Source organism: Arvicanthis niloticus, chromosome 1 (genome assembly GCF_011762505.2).
Source record: "Arvicanthis niloticus isolate mArvNil1 chromosome 1, mArvNil1.pat.X, whole genome shotgun sequence".
NCBI lineage: Eukaryota > Metazoa > Chordata > Mammalia > Rodentia > Muridae > Arvicanthis > Arvicanthis niloticus.
The window spans coordinates 27,197,002-27,219,169 of NC_047658.1; the positions used below are offsets into that span (position 1 = coordinate 27,197,002).

Genomic DNA, 22,168 nt, shown 5'->3' on the forward strand with positions numbered 1-22,168 from the left:
GACCAATTGCATTAGAGAAGCTGTAGCTTTGAATAATCTTATTCTGTCATGAAAAGAATCTTGATACATATTAAAAGCTAAGAAAATGAGTCTCTGGCATAGAATTGAGGTCTTTTTTTAAAATATAACTTCCAATTGTTGCTATAAGAAATTCTCATGAACTCAATGGGCTAATGCCACAGATGCACTCTTATACATCTGAAGAACTGTATGGCCTGGCAGGGTTACACTTCCTCAGTGGGAATCTGCTAAGTTTTATTTTTTTAGCTTTTGAAAGTGGGTTGGTCATTCCTGGGCAGAGGCAATATCACCCAGAAGTGTCTTTATTCAAATAAACAACAACTTTTGCAGCAACAGCTCTCTGAAGAGTACAGTACTTCTCTAAATTCAGTTTCTTTCATTCCAACTACAACCACAACCATGCAACACAACTGAGGTAGGTTGACCTCATTTGACAAAACATCAGAATTACAGACCCTGCAAAGATAAATAAGTTGTCTGAGTCCCATGTTATTTACATAAGATTATAGAATTTGAAGCTAGATTTTGTTCCGAACACTCCATTCTCATCTGATGTTCTTCAGATTCAGTTCACCTTTGTTTTTCTTAGTTTTGTGTCATAGAGACAAAAGCCAGTTTCTAGATTATATTCATTAGACATCAAAGTAATCATCCACTTAATTAAACACAATGCTTTTGATAAAGAAGGATTTTAACTTTTTAAGCATAGATGGTCACAGTTGTGAAGTTGTATATAGCTTATTTCTTTTGTTAAAAGTATTATTATAGATTGTTGAATTTTAAACCAAACAAAGTAAGATAAATTTTCCTTGGCAAATTTATGGGAGAGGACTGTGGCACTGTCATTTGTTTTACACTTTGCATTTTGTAAACTTAATAGGATAAAAATCTTCCATACAAAGTAGCAAAAATCCCTCAATAATAAGTTATAGATAGATGGGAGGAGAGATACATACACTGGTTATATTTCTATTATTGTGACAACATGCCTGCTGGAAGCAACTTGGACAAGGAAGTACTTATGTCCTGTGGCTTTAAAGATGCAGTCCATCATTGCCAGAAAGGTGGGAGTCCATGCTGGCAGGGCCAGTATGATTGATTCCATCATGGTAATGTGGGCATAAAAGAGTGTGAGGTGGCAGAAACTTTGGAACATCTCAAATTCTGTGAGTTAATGAAGCCCCATGTAGCAAACAAAATGAGCCTGAACCACAACCTTTAAAGATCTGGCAGTATTGTAGTAGCCAGTCTTCACATGCAGTATTCTCAGAAATCTCTGAAGTCAGTGTCATTAGCTGGAGATCATGTGTCCCAACATATAAACCTATTCAAAACATAACATTGCACACTTGGACACCACAGGTTCATGATCATCTCATGATGAAAATATACTTAGTCAAAAATTGAAGAGCATCCATAGCCATACAGTACTCAAAGTAGCAAAGCCTCTTTTGAGATTTAGGTAAAGTAAATACAGGTTACCCATTTCCAGTATACAATAAAATGGGGTAAACACTCCCATTCCAAGAAGGAGAAACAAGAAGCTAGACAAGCTAGCCTAGACCAAAGCAGTAATGAAACTTGATAAAGCAAAGATCATACCCCACAGCTTCATGTCTGGAGTGTGGAACCCAGGGCAGGATTATCTATACTCAAATGTGCTTGAGAATCCACACCCCCAGGATACTGTCATATGGAAGTACATCTCTTGAAATGTTTCCACATAGTAATGCATCTCTCTTTAGTAAACATCATACATTCTAGCATCTCTGATATCCTCTAACATTTCAATACTCTATTTTATGTTCATAGCTTCAGAGGTAACCTCTATGGGCTCTCCATAGGGAATTTAAACCTGCTCCTCAATGACTGGCCTGATTTGCTTTTCTCTGGAGCTCTGGTGAAAATACTGGAAACTTTTATTCTACATCTTGACAACCCCAAAATCATGTGCATGACTGATAATTCTGAAAGCAACTAAAGAAAAATTCTAGACCCTCTTTACCGACTCAGCATCAGGGTATGAGTGTCTGCATGGATGAGCTGAGAGCATTTCCTTGTGTGGTCCTTTTTGAGAAGGGCACACTACAGATTCAACCCTCTCAGGCTTTTCCTTTTTAAAAGAAACTCTTTCACCTCCTCAAAGAAGGTGGGGGGCATACAGGTTGTAGCTTGTGGGTGGATAGGGTGGGAGGTGGGGGGAAACTCTCTAGAAATTACTAGAGACCTGGGAGGCAACAGTCTCTAAGGACTCAATGGGGTGTCCTTAGCCAAAATGCCCACCATTGGGGAGAAGAAACTCGATATTAGAGTCCACCTTCAGTAAATATACAGGGCCTCAAGTAGAGGAACAAGGTTACCAACCCCAGTCAAAATTCCAACCCAGAAGTTTCCTGTCTAAAAGAACTGCAGGGACAAAAATGGAGAAGACACTGAAGGAAAGGCAGTGCAATGACCAGCCCAACTTGGGATCCATCTCATGGGGAGACACCAAGGCCTAACACTATTATGCTATGATATGCTCACAGATAAGAGCCTGGCATGGCTGTCCTCTGAGAGGCCCTACCAGTGGCTGGCTGAAACAAAAGCAGACTCCTAACCATTGGACTGAAGTCGAGGACTCCTATAGTTGATTGGGGATTGAAGAAACTCAAGAGGAAGGTGACCCAGAGGAAGACCAGCAGTCTCAATTAACCCAGACCCCAGGGGGCTCCCAGAGACGGAGCCCCCAACCAGAGGCATCACAACCCACTGGCACAAATATAACAGAGATCTCTCTGGTCAGGCCTCAATGGGAGAGATGTGCTTAATCCCTGAGAGACTTGAGGCCCAGGGAAAGGTGAAGTCTGAGGGGGAAAGGAAGCACCCTCTTGGAGGCAATGGGGAGAAGGAATGGGATGAGGAACTGTGGGTGGGGGAACCAAGAAGGAGGACAATGACTGGAATGTAAATAAATAAAATAATAAAATAAATAAAAATAAAAGCTGATAAAAACCAAAACTCAAATGAATTTGCTGTGTTACACACTAGAGCATTTAACTGAATCTTCTTTTTTCTTTTCCTTTTTTTTTTCTTTTTATTAAACATTTCACTCATTTACATTTCAAATAATATTCCTCTTCCCATTTACCCCTCCACAAAGCCCCCTATTCTATCCCCTGTCTTCCCCCTTTTCTTTGTCTCTGAGAGGCTGCTCCTCCACCCACTCATCCACTCCCACCTCGCTACCCTAGCATTTTCCTAGGCTGGGGCATGGAGCCTCCACAGGACCAAGGGCCTCCCCTCCCGTTGATATCAGATAAGGCCATCCTCTGCTACATATGTATCTGGAACCATGGGTCCCTTCATGTGTACTCTTTGGTTGGTGATTTAGCCCCTGGGAGCGCTGGGTGGTCCAGTTAGTTGATATTGTTCTTCCTATTGGGTTGCAATCCTCTTTAGCTCCTTCAATCCATCCCCTGTTCTTTTTCTTAAGAAGAGTTAAGAGAATCTTCTTAAGATGTCATTTCTGACTCTTCATTTTTTAAATCTCCTATAGTTCTTTGTATAAGGTAGAGGGATCATGGATTTTCCCCATCTGCCTTAAGCAGGTCTATTGTCCTTTTTTAGTGAGTATTTAGGCCATTACATTGGTGGGTTTGTAAGTTTAGCTTCTGATATTTTTAGGAAACAATGTCTCATAGCAAACTGCCTAATCCTCTGGCTCTTAAAATCCTTCTGCCTCCTTTCTCAAGTCTATGAACCCTAAGTGATTAAGTTGTATTATAGATAAGATAGATAAGACAGATACATAGATGGTTGATAAATGGATGAGTAAATAGATAGATGATAGATAGATAGATAGATAGATAGATAGATAGATAGATAGATAGTTTATGATACAGAACAGATGATAGAGATGGATTACAGATTATAGACAGCTATAGACAGATTCTAGATATGTTTTCATAGATAAATAGAAGATAAATGGTTTATTGCAGATCTATGGTAAATATATTTATTATGGCAATAATCTAGATGATAGGTAGATATAGTTCATAGGCAGATCACATATGACAGATGATAGAGACTAGAAAATGACATATATAATAAATAAAATATTTTATTTAGTTAATATTCTTATTTGCCAACTGAGCTCCAAATCTTGAAATATTTCTAATATTATGAAATATCTACATGCAAAAATACAATGAATCAAAATGAGCATTTGCCAGCACTCATACTGTCTTACTTTTTAGGGCTTTACTGGATATACTAAAATTAAATTCAGTTGCAGACTACTGTTTTGAGCTTCTAAGCTAGGTTTGCCTTACTTTCTGTATGTTCTTGTGGAGTACTACCTTAGAACATGCGTCACATTGTGAATTTTCAGTTCTTTGGACTGTGTTTTTGCACCATACAGACCTCCCTAGTTTTATATGTCATAAATATTGACTTAATCTGTATTAAAGAAGACATGTTAATAGGGCTGCAGGAACAAACCTTGGGGAGGAGGTAAAAGAAGGGGTTCTAGAAGATGGAACACATAAAGTATAAAAGTGATTTCCTGGTGAAAGAACAGTAGCTAACTGTTTAGAGCTTCTTTGGTTTGTTGTTTTGTTTGCTTGTTTGTTTGTTTTTCTTTCATATATTATAACCAGACCACAGTTTCTCTTCCCAGTCCGTCTCTCACTCACCTCCTTTCTCCCTCTGTTTCCACTGATCCACTCCTTCTCTGTTTCCCTTCAGAAAAGAGCCTCCCAGGGGTATTAACCAAACAGGGCATATCAAGATTCAATAGGTATATATCCTCATAACAAGGTCAGATGAGGCAACCCAGTAGGAGGAAAACGGTCCCCAAAGCAGGCAAAGGAGTCAGAGACAGACCTTGCTCCTACCAGTAGAAGTCCCACGAGAGCACCAAGTTATACAACCATAACATATATGCAGAGGACCTAGGTCAGACTCATACCACCTCACTGATTGTTGCTTCAGTCTCTGTGAGCCCCAGTGAGCCCTGATTATTTCTGAATCTGGCCAGTTGTGTTTCAGTCATGAAGCTACTATGAAATGACCTGGATGTGTGCCTCTCTCTTAGATCACTCAGGGAATGTGATACTTCATCCCATTCGATACCATAGAATGAAAGATGACCATTGAAGGAGCAGTAGAAAAGGAGAAGGAACAAAGAATATTTATTGAGAACAAATAGGGCTTCTAGGGATAAAACAGAATTAATTTGATCTCTCTTTTAATTATAATTTTATTGCAATACTTAAAGTGTATGTAAATGTTTATTCACTCATATAGCTGCTAGACATAATTTAAATTGACTTTGAATTACTCTAATTTATTTTGCAATCATTTCTTCAGCCATATGCATGTCTAGTTGCTTTATGATTCAGCACTTACCTTTAGTTTCATTATTTATTTTTTAAGTATAAATCATCAAAAAGCTGAATGAAAAATAACAAACAGTAATTAGTTGACTAAAAAAAATACATACTAGCTTCCAAAAGTTAAATAATGAATATATTTTTCTCTGGAGATTGTAATTTAATATATAAACCAACAATAGACTGCTGTGATTCCCATGCAGTCTGGTGCAAAGTGAGTTGGGGTTTATCAAAACAAAACATTTAATTCAAACTGAAGCTACCAGAACTTTCAACCACAAGAAGATTTCCAAAGTATGTTCTAGGGGATTTTTAAGCCTTATTTTATTTTAAGTATGAATGTTTTGCTGGCATGCATCTATGTGTACCACATGTGACTGTTGAATCCCCTGGTAATGGCCTTTAGGTTTTGTGAGCCACGGTGTTAGTGCTGGGAATTGAACTTGAGTCCTCTGCAAGAATGACATGAGCAGTCTCTCTAACCCTTTACAGATTTTTAATCTGTAAATTTTACGTATAAAACATATTATGAAAAACAGCATTTTGTATTAGACTTATGAACCCCCCCCAAAAAAATTAAATAAAAATAAGTAAAAAATAAAAACATGTCCTGGGCAAAACAAATGTAGGCATGTGAGATCTCCATGACAAAAACTGAAAGACAAGTAACAATAATCCTTGTTTTTACACAATTGCTGATGTTATACATTGAAATAAAATTTCAAAGTGATTTCATTAACTGATTGTTCAATTGAAATGTAATATAGGAAACACATCAGAAAATACATTAAAAACTGCTATTTTGTTAGTGTAATTTAATGTATTCTTTATGTTTTTTTTCAGCTGTTGTCCCATTTGTCACTGTCAGGGAGAGTCACTCTGACACAAGTGTCTCTTATTTCCTCTATTATTATAAATCTGGGTCTTCATTCCATCTATAAGTTGGAGGTATGGGAAGCAGGTGCCGGTCACTCAATTGAGTTTTTCTAGAACAAACCCGTGTTTGACTCTTTTTAAGATTGCTTTTCTTGGGTTAAAGAGATGGCTTAGGGGTTAAAAGCATAAACTGTGCTTGTAGACTTGAGATTGATCCTGCACACACATAGTGGTTCATAACCATCTGTAACTCAATTTCCAGGGGACTCAATGCTCTTTCCGGCCTCTGCAGGCACCAGTTGTGCATGTGGTGCACAGGGAAACATGCTTTGTAGTAAAGCAAGTTACCAATAAGTGATTGTATAGGTGTCATAATAATAAAAATAGTATCCTTCTTCCATTCACATCCCCAAAGGAACTTAACCCAGAATGACCCTGGCTTCACTTGTTATCTGCTGTCTTCAAAGTGCAGCAAACAGACTAGGTAAGAATATGAGAGTGTCATTCTTCTTTCCCCAGAGTTTAGGAATTTTAATTTGGACCAAAATCAAAACACACACACACACACACACACACACACACACACACACACACACACACTAATAAAACATTTCTCTGCAGCCCTGTATTGCAAATACAAAAATACAAAACACAAAGAAGTCTGGATACGTCATTGCCCAAGAGAGTGCATCAGACTCTCAGGAAATGGAAGGCACATTATGCCCCAGGAGCAGTGGATGCCTATGATGCCTGCCTCTCAAAGTAGCTAGACCAAGCCATCTCTATGATTCCCTGCACGTCAGTCTCTCCATCTTTCATGGTCTCAGTTGCAGCTTTACACCTTCCTCAATATTGAAGTCTACAAAGCCAAACTCTTTGAAGAAACCAGTTTTCCAATCTGCAAACAGAACCCTCAAATAATTCACTTTGGTGGTATCCTCGGACAGACCTTGACAGATAGAGGTTTGGATGGCTGACTTCTTGTGATAGGCAATACCCTGGGTCCTTGTCACTCTAGCCTGATTACTCTCAATTTTCATCTTATTATGGAAGTTTATAGATGCCTTAGCATCTTCAAAGGAAGCAAATTCTATGAATGCATACCCTCTAGATTTGACATTTGGGTTGTGGGACACTTTGATAAAAGCTGCTTATTCATGTACTTCCTGAAAAACTTCTTCTGTTGCACTAGAGATAAAGAGGTTGTGTGAAACCAGATTTTTTGATTCACTACTCCAAGTGTGATTCTTTCCAGATAACTCTTGCCTTAGTCCCTTTTCTCCAGTGTAGTAGAGTGAAACATATCAACCATCAATTCTGTCCTTTTGCTTTTCTTCAAAGATTTTCTTTGTATCAATTTCTGTCTTAAATTCAATATAAGCAATTTTTTTAAATTTCAATATAAGCAATCCCCTCAGGTTCCCCAGCCTGGCTGACCAATCTGATTTCTGTGGCATCTTCAAAACTTCCTTTAATTCATCCTCACTGATGATGATGAGAGATTTTATAAATATAAAAAGCTTCATGAATTTGTCATTCTTGTAAAGGGGTCATGCTAATCTTCTCTGTATCATTCCAATTTCAGTGCATGAGCTGCCAAAGCAAGCAAAGGAGTGTCATCCATATCATTTATCTTTTTTTGTTCTTTAAAAGGTAAAAAGGGGGAGGTTTATATTAATGTCTTCTAAACAAGGTAAGGCCAGAATAAAAAGACTAGTCTCAATCCTTCTACATATCAATGAAGTTAGACTTATGTATCAAGAGAAATTAGTTAACTACTGTGTTTAGCAAAAGCCCGGCATCTTAATGGATAAGAAACAGTGAAATGAGTTGGAGTGCTTGTGTAAGGCTATGTGAAGACCATGTAGAATAGCTGAAGATGCTGGCTGGGCTTTTGTACTCTGACCAGATTCTACTCCACTCTTGAGCATCTTAGACCCTGGTAATTAGAATGTTCATATATTTCTCCTATGGGAACCATTGTAATAAAAACTTCAGACTTGGGAGACAGTGTACATGAATTGATATTTCTGTCTCCTACCAAAGTCTAACGTGGATTGATGAGAGCAGCATTATATTTAAATGAGTTGTGCCAAAGATACACAGACCTACACTTTGCCAGAGGACAGTTCCAGATCTTACCAGAGTGAATTACACATGTTAGTTGTACGTTTCTTTTGGCCAGTGTGTTTTTTGCTTTTTTAGTGTTCCTAATGAGATCAATATTATAATGATATTTTGGTACCTAGAGGTAAACAGCTTGTTTTGTGAAGAAACAGAATGCACAAAACTTTTTAGGAATCCTCTGTAATGGTGCAAAATATTTTCTGTCTTGTTGAAATAGTAAAGCATGTACTCATTATATCCCAGACAAACTGGGGATTAGCATATAAAGAAAAGGAAAGATTCCTGTCTTTTGAAACTTACTTTTAAAAAAAAAAAAGTTTATTCTTTAAGAAATATGCATAACCAATAGAAAAGCTTCCATTAGGCCTCACTAATGCAAACATTTAATATAAATTATTTTTCTTAATATCAAAGGTAAGAATTTTAAGGGACATTTTAAAAAATGTCATATATAATGATCCCTATTTTATTTTAAGAGTGCAATGTTGACATTCTAATTTATGTTATGTAACACCAAGAATCTGTGTCTGTGTGTAAAACCTATTTCCTTTCTTTTCAGTATGTATGTTTTTCTTTTTTTCTATATCTCTCCAGCCACAACAAAGTTCTCCAGGACACCATGATAACTCTCAAGTTCAGGCAACAAAAGAAGAGAGTAGGAGATCCTCTGTGTGTGGTCCTCAAGATGTAAGAATAACCTAAAGTGGTTTGGAAAGGACACAACATTTGGCAATGATAGCTCATGCCATAATGGAGTGTTCTCTTGGGGTGGGGGCGGGGGAGGGATGTCTACCTTATAAGCATGATAGCTTTCCTGTGATGACACAGATGTTCCCTGGACAGCAACAGGTAAATATTCTTCTAGATTTTACAGCCAGATTCTGCCATGCAATTGAAGGCTTAACATTACATTCATTCCTACAACCACAAGATAGATAATCAAAAGGTTAAGGCAAACAAAGAAACAAGCAAAAGTATATTCTATAGTATTTACCACCTGAGAAAAGAAATGTGTGTTGCTGAACAACATGCTAGACAAAGGGATATCCTCAACCTTCATATGATAAAAGGATAAAAGCCTGAATTGTGGGGATCCCTCTTAATAAGTACAAAAAATAAAATATCATCCTTGAATTATGTTAGCATGAAGGTTTTTATATCTGTCATGGAAGATTTAACAAACATTTTTGTTAACAAGATTCAGATACAGGCTCTAATCCAAATAGAAGTTATATACTGAGACTATCCATGACTGAAAGAAATAAGCCAATATCTAAAGAAATAAGAAAGAAAGAAGAGAAAACAAGTAAATTCCTACTTATATTTTTGTTCTGCTAGCTCCCAGCATGCACTTGGAAAAAAACCTAATTTCTAAATATGCTTGCAACTGAATCTTTGCATATAGGATTATATATCTAGACCATATAATTTAGGATACAAAGTTAACCAGAGTAAAAGTCAATACGTTCAGTTGACTTCTACAGAGTTCAGAAGGAAGGAACACCTTTGCAGTGGCCTGAAGTATAGTTAGATCTTTGTCAATGGGAGAAAATTTTCACAAACAGAAAATATACTAGAGCACTATTGATATAGAATAGAAAAGAGAAAGTGGTAATATATTCACCCGTAGGTTAATAAGGAACCACAAAGTAAGGACTTAGATTCCCTTATTAGAGAATTGAGTTTGGATTACTCAGTGTTTTCAAATGTTTGTCAACTGAGAGACAAGTAATAGTGTATAAGAGGATATTCACAGTTTTATATGACAAGTAGAAAATTTCTGTTTGTTCATTGTGTTCTATGCATCATTTTGGGTCACCATTTTATAAAACGGTGGACCTGTCAAAAATCCTCTGTGTGTGTGTGTGTGTGTGTGTGTGTGTGTGTGTGTGTGTGTGTGTGTGTGTTACTATTTCCCCCCTTCCCCCTCTCCTTCTACTATTGTTCTCCTTTATAAAGTCCTCTCCTTTGACAATTCCTATAAGGATATAGTTCCCTGGTACTGTCTTCACTGACACCAATGAGACCAATGTCTCTCATATTACTTGAGTAGACATTAAGGTTTAGTGTCTCAACCTTCCAGAAGCTGTAATTCCTAGTATAAAGATTGTTCAATCAAAGCTACAGACCAAGAAATAATGCAAGCTAGATAAATTATGCAGGTATAAGATGGGAGAATTAGTGGCACAGTCTGAATATCAATTTTCAAGTTTTAAATGAGAATTCTACTCTGTGACTTCAGAATGATACCGCCCAGAGAACACTTTGAAAATATGACTGCACAGGACTTTCCAGAAATGTTAGCTCAGCATTCCCATGGGTGGATTCTATACAACTGATGTGTTTATTCCAAATAAACCAGGTAATTTTAAGCTACAGATGAATTTCACTAAACGTGGTTTTCGAATAGAAATAATCACAAAATTACCTGGGGACTTCATTCACATTTGAACAACTATTTGGAGTGTCCCAAATGAATAGAGCTGAGGGACTTTGTAAACTTTCTGACATGGTTCTGATGACTGTTATCTCAACTCAGACAATCTTATTGACATGTGGCCTGTGGAATATAATTTAAAGAACATTGCTTTAGGAAATATGTAGTCCCCATGGTATTTCATCCAGTAACAAGTTATCTGTTTCTTCTATTGCTCTAGCTATATATTAAAATGGTAATTTCTATATAAGCTCCTGCAATAATGGTAACAGATTTTATATGAATTTGTTATTTACTATATTATAGTTTAATATATGCATTCATATATGTGTGATCGTGCATATATGTACATAGCTGTAAGACTGTGGTTAAGGACTGTGAGGCTCCAATATGCTTATATTTATCTTAATAATTGCTAAGCTTCCTAGAGAATTGAATGTAAGTTGCACAGACAAACACAGAGCCTCGGTAACAATTACCATAAGCATCAAAGATGCAAAGTCTTCTTTCTGCAAGCCACATTTAAAAATGGCACATTTCTACCTTCTTGCAATTGACCAAATGAGTGTTCTCATACTTTAAGTTCTGTGGGAACTATTCTTGAGTATAGATGTCTCAGCTCAGAATATCCTGAGTTGTGTTAAGTATTATGAAAGCATGGCAAGCCACTTCAGTCTAGCATTATAAAAATAATTTCAACATCATTATACATTCAGAGGAAAAGTCAAGCTCCACTTTGGTTTGTATTATTGGATGTACAAACTGACAGGAAAAGAATTTAATTTAAATTATTACTCAAAAACACATGAATTACCTTCTTTTTCTTTGTTCTCTGCTCATAGCTATATTATTTACAAGAATTAGACTTGCAGCCCCTAATGATCCTTTTATGTTTTCCAGATTGTACTGCAGTATAAGGTTCTATACTCATTATTTGTTTATTTAGCCAGTTGTTCTAGCTGTCATATTTTATGAAATATCTACCCTTTATACAATAAGTTTTTTTTATCCCCTTCATCAAAAACTAATTCAGTGGTTCTCAACCCTACTAATGCTATGATCCTTTAATATAGTTCTTCATGTTGTGGTGACCCCAATGATGCAATTATTTCATTGCTAGTCCTTAACTGTTAATTTTGTTACTCTTATGAACTGTAGTGTAAATATCTGATATGCAGGATGCCTTATATGTGACCCTAAAAAAGAACAGAACCCACACAAGAACAGTTGAACTAATTGATAAAAAGTATGTTTATTTTTCTGCTCTCTATTGCTTCAGATTCTGTATGTCTATTGTTTTAGTAAATTCACATTATCTTTTAACTTCTTCATATAACTTTAATTATAGTTAATAGTTGTTATTTTGAGATTACATTATAATTACATCTCCTTTGTCTAAACTCTCCTATATATTCCTTCTTGCTCTCTTTCAAATATGAATATATATACCTACATACATAAATATAACCTGCACAGTCTGTAATGTTATTTAAATGTAAATCATCAGAGTTTACTATTTAGCATTAGATAACCAGTTGATGTGCTTATACTATCTTAATACCTACATCTATCTTAGGACCATACTATATTAATACCTATAGTTTTACATAAGTTCTAAAAATAAAAAGTTAAAATCCTCAAACTTTGTTATTCCATTTTAATACCAAATTGACTATGCTGGTCCCATTGCAATTTCTTGTAATTTACGTGATTAGCCTGACAATTTCAATGATCCTGCCTGTTATCCTTTTGATAGGGATTATATCTATACATTATATTAAGGGCAATTGTCATCTTAATAATTATTTTAATTTATAAATTGTTTATATAACTATGTTTCAATTTTTATCTGAAATTGTTTATAATTTAGAATTACATTACTTCTGAAGTTTAAAAAGCTTAAAATCCTGACTTAGGAAACCTCATTTTATATAATCCCCAGTGTCTATTTATGTTCAATATTACTTCACCAAAACAGAGATGGATATATTTGGTTAAAATACTGGAGAAAGAATTTTAAAAAGTATCAGTCAAATATAAAACATTTTTTTTAATCAAAACTATCTGAAGCAGAATTTCCAGTTAAAGTGGGTAGCTATGTGTGATCAGATAATGAAAACTCACATTTGGAATGAAGGTAGGAAGTGGGGTATTGAAAGGAGAAAGGATCTTCTGGCTTATTCTTGGAACTCTAGAGACACGTAGGGGAAACAGATGCAATTTCTCAGTACATGATGGCATGTGCTTGATTTCTGCTGCTCAAAGATTACACTGGATAGCACAAGGGAGAATAAGGAAAGAAACAGACATCTTAGTCAGATCTACAGTGCTGGTCTTCAGATCACCTTTTGTAAGTGGCTTTATTTCATGAACTTATCAGTACAAGCTACAGCAGTGGTATTCCAATTTCAATATGGCTAGAGATCCCCAGTCCAGCCTTTAACATGCCCAGGATCCAGTTATACACATTAGCACATCTGTGAAAAGACTCTTAGAATACATTTATTGGAGGAAACCCTACCAGATTGTCTGTTGTCAATATTCCATGCTAAACACTTTGAGAAACCCTGAAGCAGATTTCAAGTATATTTATCCACTTTTTAAATGGCTTCAGTTAGATGATACTATAATATTGGTTAAAACTGAGGCAGCAAAGCCTGTTTTTTTTTTTCTCCATCTCATTTTCCCACAGCTATTGGTAAGTAATATACTAAGAATTAAAGACGTTTTGCATTTTGTTTTCATTTTTAGGAATTAAGAATTTAGACCTAATATCAATAGGTTTTGTGATCGTTCTATTCCTAGGAGTAGCAGCTTTTTTAAGGTGCTAAGGAAATGAAAACAACATGAATCATTGCTTCTTCTTACTTCTAACACTTTTGCTCATTTGTCTGCCATGTTGTCTGCTGGCATGTTTACTCAGTTGTCTTCCATGTTTATTACTGGCATACTTGCTCAATAGTCTGCCATGTCTACTACTGGCACACCTGTACAGTTGGCTGCCACTGCCCTTGCTTGTGACTTCCTGACCAAAAGGAACCTTTTAATCAGCCAAGCACTATATATGGAAATTAGAGGTGGGAAATATCCAGAAATAAGATCCTGGAGCTACAAGTAGTAAATAAAGTTAGCCTTTTTTTTCCTATCAGGTTTGCAGAGATTTAAGAGATCCCAGTTTGCTGTTAAAGGCAGAGTTCACTATGCCTTAGGATAACCATGGTGAGTTGGTGATGGTGTGTACTGGAGAATTCTCATATTCTCATGCAAGTCATGCTTCTATTCAACTGGTTTGAGGAACCTGAGTCCATTGTCATTCTAGGCAGTGTTCCCTTATACCAAAGTCTGATTTCTAATTTTCCAGTAAGTTTGTTCCATCCATGCATCTGGATAGTGCAAGAATCAAGATGGTCTCCAAAGGTATTCAGAACTACATTTTACACAGATATAATATGACCATGTTCACCATTTAATAACACTTTAATTTAGTACAAGTCAAATGTGATCTAAATTACGGTTTAGCTCTAGAAACAATATAGAAAACTTAATAATTTTCAACTTATTAATTTAGCAAATAAAAATAGCTCAACTATCACAAAAATATTCCTTTTGAGACAGTTGTGACACAACTGTGGTTATGTACACACCATTATTTGATAATATTTGACCTTCTCTAGCTCCATGAAGGGCACAAAACAGCCTCTTAGTCTGGGTGCCTGATGTGGATTGCCCTGATGTTGTTTGTATTTTGATGTTAATTCTGTTTCCTCAAGAGGGGTTGCCCCTAAGAGGAGTGGATCATGTACTCAGGTGATTCCATGTGATCCTTCTCCCCATTTTGACTAGTCAATAAAGATGACAGAAGCTAATTATCGGGCAAAGGATAAGGTGGGATTTCCAGGTTGGAGAGAGAGAGAGAGAGAGAGAGAGAGAGAGAGAGAGAGAGAGAGAGAGAGAGAGAGGGAGGAAGAAGAAGGAGGAGGAGGAGGAGGAGGAGGAGGAGGAGGAGGAGGAGGAGGAGGAGGAGGAGGCGGCGGCTGTGGAGAAGACAGGAAGAACACACAAGTAGGTCAGTAGGTCTCGGGACCGAAAATTTGTAGCCTCCGCTAAGGAGGATGAGACAAGATATTCTTCGCCCAACAGTTGTGTTAGCTGTCTGGTTTTAAAATATTAAGGCTGCCTTGTGTTTTCCATCCACAATGACTCAGGTGGGCAGGAGAGAAAGGGCACAGCAGCAGGTTATTAAAGGTTTGGCAGAGCTGGCAGTGGGCCAGGCAAGGAACATATAGACGCCAGAGTGACTTGGCAAGGCTAGCCATGGGGCTGGGCTAGGACATCTTTGCTGACACCAGGCAAGGAGCAAGTGTGCCTTTTAAACATTCAGGCAACAATGCAAACTCTGTCTGCACATGTTATTTGCTTATCTGTAACACTCTATCTCACATTTTGGTTATTTGTTCAAGGTCCTTATTTTGAATTACATCATACTACACATAAGAGCAGAGAATGTGATAAATTTGTATTATAAATTAAGGTTACTGGAGGGACTTAGAAATACATTCACAGAAGATACAGATGTCCCAGGAGGTATAGGCACTGTTGTTCTCCTCCAAGTAAGTATAGACTCCTTACCTGGATTCAGCTTTAGGTTTTTAATATTTTATTTTTGAGAGTTTTGTTTTAAATATAGTGGATAAGTAATATAATATCCAAGAAATATTTGGTCCAGATTAGTTTGCATTTCTAAATAACTTTGAGGTGTCTGCTCTGTTTTGTTTTGTTGCATTCTTAGCATTTTTGTTTTCAGCTATTAGCTTGTCTCATTTCTTAACTCAATGTGAGCAGGAAATAGGCTTTTGTGCCAATTGCAGATATTTCTTTTTCTGTATTTTAGGTTAAGTTGTATATTTCATCAATTGGTAATTTTAATATTTTAGGAAAGGTCTTTAGTTATATTAATAATCTCTTTTGTGAAATATCAAATTATTAAGAGTGGTAGCAAGCTTATAGCAATCTTCAAGGTTAGTTTTAAATGAGACAATTTCATGAAAATCATTCTGCTTTCTTCATTTTCAATGCATTTATTTATTTTAGAGATAGAGTCTCACTGTGAAGCCCAAGCTAGTCAGAGTCTCAACAATCTTTCCACATCAGCACCCCAAGTGCCAGAATGACATCTGTGAGCTACAACACCTGGATAGTCTTCTCTTCTTCTTAAAGATTTATTTTTAAAACTAGTAATATGGAGCAGTTAAAAATTAAACAAAGCATCAGTGTGTCACTCTTTCAATAGTGGCTGCTCATCACCTCATTCTGCCTTTTAAAAGTCTCATTCCCAACATGCAACATTATTTCACTGAATAAATCCCTAACGGACCATCTGCAACCAAGTCATATAGACAGAGAAGTTATAATTGATTCATTGTGAAGTATCTGTGTGCTCATTAAGTTAGCCACAAATGTGTCTAATCAAGGACACATTTTGACCTTAAGATTACTGAAGAAGGATGAGCAGTTGATTAATAAGACTCAATTTTTGCCCTGTTCAAATCAAAGAGAGTAAAGAAAGAATGGTGACATATGGACCTGATGTGGAGGGGAGAAGGATGGTGATGATCAGAAAAAGAAAGGAGAGGAAGAGGGGGAGGAAGAGTAGAGATAGTAGGAGAAGGTTGGGACTAAGAGGAAAAAGGAAAGGACAGAAGAGAAGAACAGGAAGTGGGGGAGAGGAAAAGAACATAAATAAAGGGAGGAATAAAGGAAAGAGAAACCAGAGGGCAAGAAGGAGGAAGACTAGATGTGCAGACTGAGATAAAGATGAAAACAGAAGGTTACATGTGTGGTTGAGCATAGAGAAAGGTGGTTGGTGTCATTTCTTGTGAAACCAAACTTTAGAACATACGCCACTCCATCCTCCTCAGCTTAATCATTTGTTGCCACATCTCACACTGTTCCATAGCTTAGCAGCTCCAGAATACTTTTGCACTACGGTGGAATTATCTGTAAAATTTTCTCTCATGTTTTTGGCTTAAATGTTTGCTAAGGTAACTATTCAAATATTATCTTATCATTTTCTTTTATTTTTACTATTATCAATTAAACTTCTATATTTTATACAATCCTTATTTTGTTTTCTTTTTAATAAATTATTAAAATATGTCCCCATTTATTCTATTATTTTGTTTTGATATTTTAAAACAGGATGTTCCTGCTGAATTAGAATTCACCATGTAGGGAAGAATGACAACAAACTCACAATAATCCTCTTGTTTCAGCCCAAAAGTTCTGAGATTCTAGACTTCAACCACCACACATGATTAACTCATAGATTTCTATGATAAACATTAAACATTACACTCATGTTTTATACATTTTACATAAGGAAAACTGAACCTACACATACACTCACATCTACTTTTTCTCCCAAAAATTCAGTATTATATACAGTCCTTCCTCTCACCCCTGTTAATTTCCTTCAGGAAAAAAGAAATATGCTAAGTAAGTATTATTTCCTCACAATGTCAAGACTATACTAAGTTTTAACTTATTATTGGTACCATGTACCCACAGAATTCTGTCGACACAATGTAACAAGTACTAATCCATCTTCCCCATCATCACTATGTTATAATTGTTTGTAAAAGCTCAATCTCCTCTCTGCTTAATATTATTTTCCTCTACACCTCTTTGGCAATTTGGACTCTTTTAGGAAATGTGAGTGTATATAATTGTCTTTACCTTTGAAAACTACAACACTTTGTGATGATTTCTTTTTAAAAAAATTTGTACATAACAAATATAATTTATGTAGTTTAAAAACTAAATTTTCAGATATACTGAATTATTTTTCATTTTTTTTTTGATTTTCCCATACCTCCTCCCTCATCTCCAAGAGGATGTCCCCACACCCCTACACCCAACCCACCAGACCTCTCCATCCCTTAGACCTCACATCTCTCAAGGGTATACTCAATTCTTTAAAATTCCATTAACTACCTTCTGGGGGCAAAGAATAAAAAATGTGTGGAAAGGTGACCCTTAGCACGACAGGGATATCTGTGGATCTTGCTATTCTGAGATTCTGTTCAACTTAATGTAGTTGTTCTTTGATTTCAGTCTCACTTCCCCCTGATCGTCCTTGCATCTTGCCTTTCATCCATTGCAGTAGCCCTCTGAACACTCCATAGTAGCTCTTTACTTCTACCAAACTTTGCATTTTTTTCCTGCATAAATTTGTTAGTATGTATCTCTTAAAGGAGAATTGGTTTTAGTCATAATATTTATAAGAATGTGTTATAGCATATTTGATATTGTACATAGAAAACCCAATTGTTAGCAAACTACAAAAGCTTAAATAGCTATTGTGTTAATCAGATGCAGTTACGTGTGTCCTGAGGAGATGCAGTTTGGGCATACACCTAAAAGCATCCATAGATAAGATTGCTAACGAATGGAAAGTATCTCCCTGTTTTAAGGCAAGTTGCTTAGGAGACATCTTGTGGTCTTTGTTTGCTCTATGACCCAAGGCAAAGTCATCTGGGTTGCCTTAAGCTACTCCACCCTTCTGACTACCAACTTCTGACTTGGCTTGGAGAGGCTCCCACTCCACCTTAGATACACACATACCATGACAGTGACATAGTTCAGCCTACCAAGGATGTAGGGAAGGAGACAGAAGGTTCTAAACAACTGGATCTTTTATATATCTCTCTCTCTCTCTCTCTCTCTCTCTCTCTCTCTCTCTCTCTCTCTCTCTCTCTCTGTGTGTGTGTGTGTGTGTGTGTGTGTGTGTGTGCTCGCGCACACATGCATGTATCTATCTCTCTTGGCTTGAAAGAGCTTTTGTGGCAGGAGCTCTGGGTAAGAGATAAAATTTTTCTCTTTGGGCTTGCAGGAAAAAGAAAGAAACAGCTGGCAGGATTCAGATAAAACAGTATTTTAGGGGGAAAAAAGCCCTCTTGGGTTTAAAAGAGCTCAAGAGAAAAGCAGACTAGCTCCATAGAATGACACAGATAGAAAGAGATTTCTAAAGAGCTAGCACTTTAGTTGTAGGATCAAGCCTGTAAGTAGATATTTGTATACAGTAAGAAAAATTAAGTTACCTCGCTGAGCTAGCAGGATTTTATCTCAGTTTATCCCTCCCATATCTTTATTTGTATAAATATTAGATAATTTAAATGGTTATAAGAATTAAACAAGAACATTATCTAAGCCCTTATATAAGAAAATTCCAGTATTACAGCAGCAATGAAGGTGCTAACACAAAGATGAATATTCCAGGCACACATACATACATGTGCATGTTCATATGAGAACACACAAATATGCATATGGGACATACACAAGCATGTACATATGCACATACAGATTCACACACTTACTAGTTAAATAACAACTGGAGGTAGACTCTTTAAACACTATTTGCATAAAATGTTTTTTCTTACCTTTCAGAAGAATTATAATTGATTTGAGCCAATCACATGAAGAATTACAGGAAATAGAATACCTGTAACTACTCCAAGTAGTGCTGACGTATGGCACAAAGAGCTAATCAACGGGACAAATATTTGTTGTGCTTCTGTACGTATTTATAGTACAGAAGTCATGATAAAAGGAAAATCTGTGAGTCTATATATGTGAGAGCAGGAATCATAAAACAATGCAAACCAAACTAAAAACAAAACGGCTTTGCATACATAATCTCCAGAGTCATTCAATGAAAAGGATGCTTAGAGAACTGACAGTTTACAGACTTTCACCGAAGAGGACCATAATGACAACAATCCATTTCCTGGGATGAGTTCTATGAAAAAGAGTTTATATGTCTCTAGATTCCAACACAGAAAAAGCTTCTGTCTATGAATTGTCATTGAAAAGTAAGCATGGACTAGCAGAGAACTTACAGTGGAATTTTCTCTTAGTAAGAACCAGATTCCTCAGAAACATCACTGTTTGACCTATGCATTTCCCCATCCTCTCAGAGTTGTAGTCTTACTACATTGTCACCAGTTATCCATGGTACATCCCCACACTTGGTCCTAATATTGTCCCTCCCCTTTGTCCTAGAAATTTCCCCTATAAATGCCCTAAATCATCACTCAAGGTCAGTTGTCCCTTCACTGTTTGAAAATGAAACGGCAAAGTTATTCAAATAATCAATAACCAATCTTTTCTTTATTGACAATATGTCAGATACCTTTCCGTGGGTATTATAGAATGTTTCTTTATAGAATCTCCCTGTAAAAAATGAAGTGGCTAATGTTTTCACTATGATCTCTGTTGTTATTCCATATTGCTTTTCTATTAGGCATATATTGATAAAAAAAAATATTCAATAGCAAATGGACCTGCTATAAAATGAGCATATCTGGTCATGCAGAGAAAGCAGGCATGTGAACATTTTAAAGGATCATGTATTTCATGATCTGTGACTTCATCCATTTGTTTTTAGTAGACAATAGATACTGTCTACTCTCTGGTTGTGACCTATGGATGATCCATGTTCATAACCTTTGTCTTAAAAGACCACACAAAGAATAGATGGGCTGTATATACATATAAAAACAATCTGGAGTGCTACAGTTTATTTGCACAGTGCTGAAGGAACAGGCATGTCACTGATCTTTGCTGCTATTAAAATGAACCAAGGAGAAATGACAGTATGATTTCATGACAATATAAAAAGGATTTTTGATGAAGGTGGAGGACATAATGAGATGAAGAAAAGTAAAGTAACATAATGCTTGGGTGAGGTTCAAATGTGAAACATGTAAGAATTACTTAATTCTAAACCTGAACTACATGAGTCTTCCCCAACTATGAAATCTCAGTGGCATCATCCGTGTATCTTAAATGACAGAACGAAGTTACATGAGGTCCTTGACCCACGTGTTTTCTTAGGAAAGAAACTGCATCAGTAAATGTCAAGAGCTGTCCAGTATCCGTGTATCATTAAACTCTCCGTCTCTGTCTCACAGATGGAAAAGACTACAGAGAATCAGCACATGGGACACTGACTGACTTAATTGTAACATTTGTGTTTAATAGGAGAAAAGAGCGAAGAGAAAGGGACAAGTAGACAGAGAGATGAGGAAGGGAACGAAGGGGGGGAATCACTCTTAATGTTGCTTAATACGAAATGAAAGCTCAGTGGAGCTGCTTCCATTGTCAACAGCTTCTTTTTCTTCTTACATTGCTTAGGACTAAATGGGAACATACGGGGTTTTTTTTTGCTTTATAAAATATAGGGATATTTCAGCCACAGAAATTTTACACTTTTAAAATATAGCAAAGTATTTTGCCAGATATATGTAAAGCTTAAGAGCACTCACTGTTTTTCCAAAGCACCCACAGATGGCTTACAACTATCAATAACTCCAGGCCCAGGGAGTCCAATGCCCCCTTCTGGCCTACTTGGACACCAGACACAGACACACAAAATTTAAGTTCCTTTCTGTCTAAAAAATTTCAAGATTCATTTTTATTATTTGCAAATGTGTGTGTGTGTGTGAGAGAGAGAGACAGAGATAGAGAGACAGAGAGACAGGAAGAGAGAGAGAGAGAGAGACTTCTGTGCACTTGTTTGCAGAGCCTAGGGAAGGTCATGGATCTCCTGGAGCAGAAGTCATATGTGAATGTCAGTTACCTAACATAGGTGCTTGGAATTGAGCTCTGGTTCCCTTAAAGAGTGGCAAGCACCTTTAACTGCTAAGGAGTCTCTCCAGGCCCCTGTCATCGAATATTGATATCCCTGCAGGCAGGCACATTCACCATGATGACCGATTTAAATCTTAGGGTTCAAATGCACCACAGGCATAATATTTCTTTAATCTTTTCCTTCTTTGAATGTTTCCCCTTAGAACTGAGCCTATTTGTAGCCAGGGATAGAGATTTGCATCCTGTGAGATGCAAATGACTCAGCCCTTGCTCCTAGGAACCCATTCAACTGAGAGGATTTTGACCTTAGTTTTTAATATCCATTGATTTGGTGGAAACTTTTGAATGTGAATAATCCACAATGAGTTTTCCATCACCTTTCTTTGTTTAATTTAATTAACCTGGCCTATTTTTAATTGTTTTACAGGAGGGTAGTTCCTGTTTGTTGAAGCATGAAGAGGGTCCCCAAAGTAACAACACTGCAGAATCAGAGCTCACAACACAGGTATTCCCTTGTTAGTCTATTTGATTTTCATAATATACAGAAGGTCCTTCTTGTACCCTCTGGACTGCAGGGCAATTCTTGTTTATTTTGTTTAACATTAATTTATTCGTGTGTGTGTGTGTGTGTGTGTGTGTGTGTGTGTGTGTGTGTGTAGTGAGCATGCCATGAATCTTA

General features: G+C 36.6%; 1 protein-coding gene and 1 pseudogene across 5 annotated transcripts in view; one reads left to right on the forward strand and one right to left on the reverse strand.

The window, feature by feature from the left end:
* Positions 1–22,168, forward strand: part of Luzp2 (leucine zipper protein 2) — a 356,272-nt gene that overhangs the window by 330,291 nt on the left and 3,813 nt on the right. For 2 of the 5 annotated variants that reach the window (XM_034524880.2, XM_034524889.2), the window contains exons 10-11: positions 8,994–9,086; positions 21,917–21,994. In XM_034524880.2, the coding sequence (XP_034380771.1) occupies positions 8,994–9,086; positions 21,917–21,994 (171 nt within the window). Of the gene's footprint in view, positions 1–2,549; positions 2,774–7,857; positions 8,066–8,993; positions 9,087–21,916; positions 21,995–22,168 lie in introns of those variants that run through there. The other 3 variants (XM_076935101.1, XM_076935108.1, XM_076935104.1) reach the window with 3 other exon arrangements.
* On the reverse strand, positions 7,779–7,877 carry LOC117699437 (U6 spliceosomal RNA; annotated as a pseudogene).